We start from the raw sequence: 7,866 nt of genomic DNA, 5'->3' as shown, positions 1-7,866 counted from the left end.
CCGGGACCGAGCCCCGCGGGGCGGCACCGACAGCGCCAAGGACCCGCGGCTGAAGCCGGCCGCGGCACAGCAGAGGGCACGGAGGCTGGCGCTGCTGCGGGAGCTGGAGATGAGCTGGTACCTGCGTGTCTGCGAGCTCTCGCACGAGCACACCGTCGCCTACACCACCGGCATGCCACACAGGTAGGTGACTCCCTGCGCTCAGCACAGGATGGGCTTGCACTCCTCCAAATAGTGGTAGTGGTAGTAGTAACAATACAACCACAACAACAATAATAGGAAGCTTTTGGTCGTTGTGATTCTGACATTTCCATTTTTGGGGGGCTTGTTTCCCCTGCATCATGGTGAACGTGACGTAGAGGACTGGAGATTTTGCAGACTCGTTCCTTGGCTTCCCAAACTTCTCAGCCGAAGCCACCTGTGAGCATTCAGCCCCATTTCTCACAGCTGTTTTCTTCAAGTGACCGCAGTCTCATCGGACCTGGGTTCAGGTGTGTGAGGGCTGTGTGGGTGACACGAGCAGATTGTGTGGAGGTGTTGGCTGCTTCCTTCCTTTCCCCCCAGACCCAGGCACGATCTTGATGTCCTCCGGAGTCTGATCTTGCTCCTTTAAAACATTAGGGATCTCGGCATTAGTGGAAATTAGACGTGCGGCTCTAATCTCTTTCCCAGACTAAGACCCTTAATGAAATGGGACCTAAATACAGGCGGATGCATGCTGTTGTCTCAGTCCGTCTGTCTCAAGCAGCAGGAGCGTAGGGATGGGCTCTGTTGTGCCTGCTGGGGGTGATTTCAGTGACTGGAGAGAGGGGGGTGTTTGTTCAACTCACCCTGAGAGAGGAGCCTGCTTCCAGAGGCTGGTCTTCAACCTGGCTCTGCACAAAGGCACCCACAGCAGCAGGGATTTCAGCATGGAAATACAGCAAAATCCTCCCAAATCTCAGGGAATGGGGGTGTTTGACCAGCCCTCCGCTGGTGCCCCAGCACCCAACGCCATGCTTGTAGGGAAAGGCTAGCTGGGTAATCCACATTTCCATGCAAAACTCCTCTCTGTGACATTGAATTATAATCTTTTAAAATATGTTCTTTTTTAGAGATCAGTCCTTGTTTATCTGCTTTGAAAGCTTTACGGATTAGCTGAGTTCATGATATATCCATCACTTGATTATTTAACTTATTTTTCGGATGTATTTGGGATTGAAAGCAGAGTCAGAAAATGGGTTGAGTTTTTAAAACATAAGAGCCCAGAAAATCTGCTTCATGGTGCAGCTCCTGCGCTGGTCTGCTCCCTGGGAGCTGGCCCTGGCCAGAGCTGGTTGCTTTGGCCCTGCTGGATTCACCTTGACTGGGGGGCTCTGGGTGCCCCCCAGGTTTGCACCATTTCTCCATCACCCCTCGGGGATGCAGACCCTGGAACCAAACTCTCTGTTTGCTCTGGTAGCAGGATGGATCAGCTACAGCTGGGGGAAGGGGGAGCTCAGCAGGCTGGGGTGTTTCCAGGGCCGCAGGACCACGCCGGCTGCTGGGTGAGGGGATGATGGAGGGCGTGAGTGGAGGCACAAGTGTTTCCTGCTCCTTTCTCACCCCTTTTTTTCCATGCCAAAGATACAGAACAGCTGCAAACAGGCATCTCTGATACCATTCAGCTCTTGTTGTTAACAAGAGCAGCCTCCCAGCCACCGGTGCTGCAGCTCCTGGGGCCTCCCCTGGCTGCTGGAGCCTGCTGGAGGGGCAAGCATCCTCCCTAAAACATGTGGTGTGCCCGCAGGATCATGGGCAGGCTGCTGCACGGGATGTGCAAATTCAGGTTTCTCAGCTGCCTCCCACGGTCCCCGGAGGAGCATCCTGCAGCCTGAGCCCCCCGTCCTGTGCCTGTCCCATGTCAGCAGAGAGCAGCGGCCCCAGGAGCTCGGCTGGCTGCTCCTTAGCCTCTGTTTGCTTCTTACTTGCGTCCTCCTGGGGCTGTGATGGATAACAGTGAAGTTTGCAGGCCAGTTAACCTGAGCTGTGAGTTTGCAAGATTACAAGAAAACGAGAAGTTCTAACGACTTGCATGAGAGGTGCTTGCAGCGTTCATCTGTCCAGCCCAAGGCCCTAAATAAACCCTGTGAGAATATTATTTTTTATGTTCGTCAGCCTTGGATGGAATCCCGAACAAATATTTCTCCTTATCTAAATATAAGACCTGGGAAACAAGGTCGGTGCTCCATTCCCACAGGCAGTCCGTGCCCCTCGAGTGCTTGGCCTTTAGAGGCTGCAGGCGGTGGGACCGAGTGCCGACCCTGGCCAGAGCCCATCTGGGCCCCAGCTAAAACCAGCCCCAACATTGCAATGCCATGAACAACGTCGGGGACAGAACCACGGCTGCGTAGTGCCGGGCTGATGCCATCGTCCCCTGGCCGTGGTGCCATGGCACCGGGCTCTCCGTGCAGTGGGTTTTAAAGAGGGGGCTCCGAGAAGCCCCCACCCAGCGGCTGTGGGGCCAGGCTCCCCCGAGGACCATGCATTTGTACAAGCCCGCCTGCGCCGACATCCCCCCGCACAAGCCGAGTTTGCAGAAGCCGAGCGAAGCGCTTCTGAAAGGCAAAAAGCCCAGCGTGGTGCCCAAAATCTGCCCCCCGCTGTCCGGCTGGGCAGGGAAGGCGAGCGGAGCCGCGGAGCTGAAGCAGCTGGAGAAGTTCCTGCACGTGCATGGGCTGTCCCTGCAGGACACCGTCCGTGCGGAGACGGGGATGAAGTACAGGTACTGGGGGCACCGGGGGGCTGCGTGGTGGGGTCGGCCAAACCTGCAGGACGCTCTCCCTGGTGGGTGTCTGGCTGTGTCCTGGAGCCTGTGTGCACCACCGGGCAGGCTGCCGAAACCCAGGGGTGCCGGCTGCTTGAGGGGCTTCTCTTCTCTCAGCTAGCTGAGCACCACAAGACATTAGCACGGCCTCAAGCAGTGGTAAATGCACAGGAGCTCTACTCCTAAAGCTTTGAATTTGGTTAGCCATCCATCTCCCCCCGGCGTGTGGCCCTGCAAACCAACCCGGCTCCAGCTCTGGCTGTCACCACCTGCAGATGGTCCCTGAGCGCCTGCCTGGCTTGCGGAGTGCCGTGGTCTCCATCCATCAGAGCCTTTAGCGTGATGAAGGAAAGCGTGCGATTAATTCCTGTTGGAGCTGATGGATTCGGGCAGATCCCTGCTTTTAGGTGTGCGCATCCTTCAGCGTTGACAGAGGCGGCTATGAAGCACTGCAGCTCACACACATCACGGCCCGGAGGAGGAAGACTCCTGCAGGGCAGTGGGCTGTGCACAGCAGCTCTGATACACTGTGAGGATTTCCCAGTAGTCCCTGTTATTGGGCACTCCTGACTCCTATTTTCCGTAGATTTTTGTTCTTCCAGCTTTAGATGGACAAGGCTCTCCCAGGCTTATTGTGAGCGTGAGTGCTTTCCTTCCCCAGTGCGGCTTAGTTCGCCCCCAGACCTTTCTTCCAATATCCACAGGTTTAGTCTAAAGACAGCACAATACAAAATAATTATATATATATATATATTTATGAAGAGCTATTTAATTATGTGTGAAAAGTAAGGAAGTGTTAACAAGAAGCACTAAATACTCATAAGCTGGTTTATTTATAGGGTGATTATTTCCTTTCTCTTTCCTTGCTTTAGCAAACACAGCTTAGTTCAGCCTGTTATTGAATAACTGAAAGTGCAGCAGTGCGTTGGCTTATGTTGTTTCTGATGATAATGGTATTTCTCTCAGATGAAACACAATTTGCAAAGCCAATTTGGTGCTTTATTATCCATCGGGGTGCTCGCAGCGCTGCTTTCCTTCGCACACGCTGTGCTGGGCTGTGAGCCTTTAAAGGCTGAGCTGCGTGGGCTGGGTCTGTCCCCCCGGCTGGTGATCTGTGGCCACACAACCCCTGAACCTCCTGCGGCGATGTGGGGAAGAAAGCAGCACCTGGGCAGCTGCTCTGTGGGATCCTCCAGACCCCCAGGTCCCAGCACACCCCGCATCCTGCACTGGGAGCCTGTGGGCATCCTGAGCATTGGGGCTGGGCGTCAGGAAAAAATTATCTATTGTAAGGATGCTCAGACACTGGAGCAGGTCTCCTAGGGAGGCTGTCGGTGCCCCAGGCCTGTCAGCGTTCGGGAGGTGTTTGGATCATGCCCTCAATAACGTGCTTTAATTTTGGTTAGCCCTGAGGAGGTCCGGCAGGTGGCCACGATGGTCTGTGACAGCCCCTTCCAGCGGAGCTCCCCTGGGAAAGGCAGGGCAGCGTTTTGCTTCGCTGAGCAGCCTGAAGGATGGTTTTGATCTGCTTGAGAGAAGAAATCAAAAGTGGGAATAACAAGTCAGTTTTTGTGGTGGAAGCAGGACTGCGGGAGAGTTGCTGTGGCTGTGGGGGTGTCCACAGCCCCCGGTGAAAGGGATCGGGAAATTGAGACTGAGCGGGTGCTGAGCGGTGGGAGGACGTGGCCACAGCTCAGCTGTGAGCCCGCAGCTGGGAACGTTTAATGGGGAAAAAATCACAAGGGCTGTGCTCACCTACAGCGCCGCCGAACCGCTCCGGCTCCTCGGGAAGGAGAGCGTGGGTTTATTGATGAAAGGTCTGTGGAAATGTCAGCCCAGCGGCAGACACAAAGGCAAACACCGTTTTAAATACGTGACGTGCGTAACAGCAGCGCTGGTGCTAATGATTTGATGGGAGCTGGCATTTCGTGTCCTGCCTCCCCATTTCCACGGGAGCCGGTAAGCGGTGAGCAGAGGGCTCTGCGCGGAGGAGCCATCCCGCGGGGTGATCAGACAGCCTCTTGGTCAGGGAAAGGATGACAGGCAGGGATTAGAGCAGATGTGCTTAAAGCAGGCTGCAGTAAGCAACGTGCTGTCTGCCGTAACGTGGGATCCAGGGGGATGCAAATGAAATTTCTGGACAGCAGGCGTAAAGCACGGGGAGAGCTTTCCTCGCATCTTGTAATTAAACTGGGGACCTCGTTGTCGTGTTCTGGGTGCCAAAAGCACGAACGTGCTCAGAGCGTTATTAGATGTGAGTCTAGGCCACCGAGGGCTGCCGAGCACAAAGGGCTGGATTTATCCTCTAGCACAGCAAATTTTTGAGTCGCCGGTGGCAGAAAGCAGAGGGGATGCACAGGGAGAGGCATCGCTGCGCCTTCCTCAGCTCCTCAGAGCCCATTCCCAGCGCCTGCCCTGGCACTGCCCAGCCACACTGCTGCTTCGTGTGACGCCTTGCCCGGGCTGGCAGATGCTCGTGCAAGAGGAGGCGGCTCGAAGCACGCTCACCAGTCCCTGTTTGTCCTCCTGGGTTTGTGTTCCTGCCCCCGTGGAGCCGCTGTGGAGGAGGGGGATTTGGGAGCGAGCAATTTTCATTAGCCGCTCACCCGGGCTGCAATGGTCTTTAAAACGTTTAATCACTAGATGGCAAAATGCACGAGAGCACTCAGCGTGGTCCCGTAATCCTGTGCTGTAATCCGCACCTGATCTGCTCATTCCCAGCACAGCTGCATCACATCTCTGAGGATCTGGCTTACCCCGCTCAGAGCTCCCCAATTCCTGTGCCGCCTGACTGCGAGAGCCGCACCCAGCTGGGCCCTTTGTTCACCAGCTATAATTTTTCAGGAGTGGTTTTTTCTTTTAAAATATGTTCAGACTTCCCTGCCTGCTCCCTATCCATCGGTGGTTGCAGATATTCCCATGCCAAGCCTTTTTCCCAACGATTAGCTTCCCCTTGCTGCTCCCGTTACCTTCACGCAGCTCCTGCCCGTGAACTAACGGGGGAGGCAGTGCTGAAAGCAGCAGCTGCGTGTGGGTGAGGCTGCGGGCAGGGCACCCACGGGTGCATTCGGCAGCTGCATCCTTCCTCCGTAAAGCAAGAAACGGGGGCTCACCCCGGCACAGAGGGGACTGAGGGGGGCTTTGCAGCAGGAGGAGCCCTCCAGCCGCACACGGTGCCGGCTGCTGGAGCGCGTCGGTGCCAGCAGCGATGTGTGTGCACGTGCACATGCCCACGTGCACGCACACCCACATCTGCACACACGTTTCCCCCAGCAGTGCTCTGCTCCAAAGCCCTCTGAGCTCAGCGCATCTGTTCCCACATCCGTAACAAGGCTGCGAGGAAGCTCAGCGCCGCCCTGCCCTCCTGCCACGGCCACCCACGCCTCTGGGGAAGGCTCCTGGTGCCACAGCTGCTCGGCTGGCGTGGACAACGATGCAAATTTTGTCTTCCCTGTCTGTAGCTGTAACAGGAAATCGCTGCCAGCCTTCCCCTGCCTGCAGAGCCCCTGCTCCCGCTGGCAGTCAGTGCCCTTGCTGCCGTGCCCTGCGCACCTCCGTGTCCTGGTGCACCCATCCATGCCCGCGCAGCTCCGGGTGCTGTGCAGCCGCCCCTCCTCTGCCAGCTGTCGGCATCGCTGCTGTGCTCAAGGCGTTATCCTGTGGGAAACGATGGGCCCCGGGGCTGTGCCAAGGCTTGGACAAGTGCCCCTGCGCAGCGGTCGCCAGCAGGCTGGGAGCGGGGCTCTGCGCCGCCAGCCATGGAGCGCGCCCCGTCACGCGGGCTCCCGGTTTGTCCTCCCAGATGGCTGCGGTTCAGAAGGAATAAAAATTGATTCCGGTCCTCGTGCAAATCCAGGGCTGATGCAATGGCAGCCGTTCGGCTTGGCTTCATTTAAGGAAATAGCCCAGCGCAGCGGCAGCTGCTCTTTCAAAGCCCCTCTCCCCTCCCTCTGGGTCTTCTTCACCCCGCACTGAACGGGAGCCGAACAGGGGATGCTTTGCACTGCTCCTTGGGTCAGAAGTTGTTTTTATTTTACAATTTGAAGAAAAACTGACCGAAATGCACCAGTTTGCCCCATGTTTCTCACCCATGGGGAGGTGCGGCCGTGCGGGTGGCACCGCGGGCAGCGGGCTGTGCGCTGCGTCCGCCGGCAGGAGCTGGGGGAGGCCGACTTGAAAGGCAACTTTGTTCTCTCCTGCAGCTCCAGTGCCTGCTGCAGGCCTGCTGCTGGCTGATAAGCCTTTTTTTTTTTTTTAATTTTCAGTGCTCGGTTTCATCACAGCTTGGCTTCATCCCTGCTCCAGAAAGACTTGAGAAGGCGACGCTGCGGCGTCTGTGTCACTCCAGCAGCGCAGACGCTGCCTGGCGCAGGGAGGTTGTGAAGTCCTTGGGGAGCGTGTCCAAATGCTCCGGAGACAGCTCTGAAACCAGCAGCTGTCCAGGCACGCTGGGAAAAGGGACCTGAATAAATCTCAGGGTAGCTGCAGTCGAGGTGATAACTGCTGAGAGGGGAAAAAAAAAAAATAGAAAAGGAAAGGGACAAAAGAGAGAAATGGTGGAGCAGGGTGGATTGCAGCAGGGAAAAGGCAGAGCACCAGCCCTGGCGTGGCTTGGGCAGCCGGAGTGAAAGGCAAGGTCTCCGTGGCGTTTCCCGTGTCAGACAGGACGTTTTCCATGGGGCTCGTGGTCGGAACAAAGTTCTGGGAGCTGCAGCGTCTCGCTCAGCTTGCCCCTGCTCTGAGCCCCTGCCAGCGCATCTCAGATCAGAAGTTATTGGCAATAATTAGTCATCCATCTGCTGTAGTGCGTCCCGGGAAGGACGGAGCGGAGCTGTTTATTATTCAGCTCCGGAGACTCAGACCTTAGCAACATATTTCTTTATATAAGTTAATTTGGAGTTTTTGAGCTGTTACAAATTATGCCGGGGTGGTATTTGACGCATATGGATGGCAGAATAATGTACGTAATTGCCTGGAATTTACTATTCAATAAGCAGAGACAAGTTGAACAACACACTGGGCTGAGCTTTATTTGGAATACATCGATTAATCACGCGGTGCCAGGATCCTGGGGAAAAAGC

At 56.1% G+C, this 7,866-nt stretch overlaps 1 protein-coding gene across 1 annotated transcript in view; it reads left to right on the top strand.

Moving 5' to 3' along the window:
- Window positions 1–2,254: 2,254 nt before the first annotated feature.
- The window catches only part of KCNAB1 (potassium voltage-gated channel subfamily A regulatory beta subunit 1), a 39,730-nt gene continuing 34,118 nt past the window's right edge, over window positions 2,255–7,866 (top strand). Inside the window, exon 1 of the mRNA XM_084529358.1 lies at window positions 2,255–2,743. Within this exon, the coding sequence (XP_084385484.1) occupies window positions 2,502–2,743 (242 nt within the window). The 5' untranslated portion in view covers window positions 2,255–2,501. The remainder of the gene's footprint in view (window positions 2,744–7,866) is intronic.

This window comes from Aythya ferina (genome assembly GCF_964211825.1).
Source record: "Aythya ferina genome assembly, chromosome: 9".
In the NCBI taxonomy this organism is placed as follows: domain Eukaryota; kingdom Metazoa; phylum Chordata; class Aves; order Anseriformes; family Anatidae; genus Aythya; species Aythya ferina.
The sequence above is the reverse complement of the archived record's forward strand: the minus strand, read 5'-3'. Positions and strand labels throughout refer to the sequence as shown.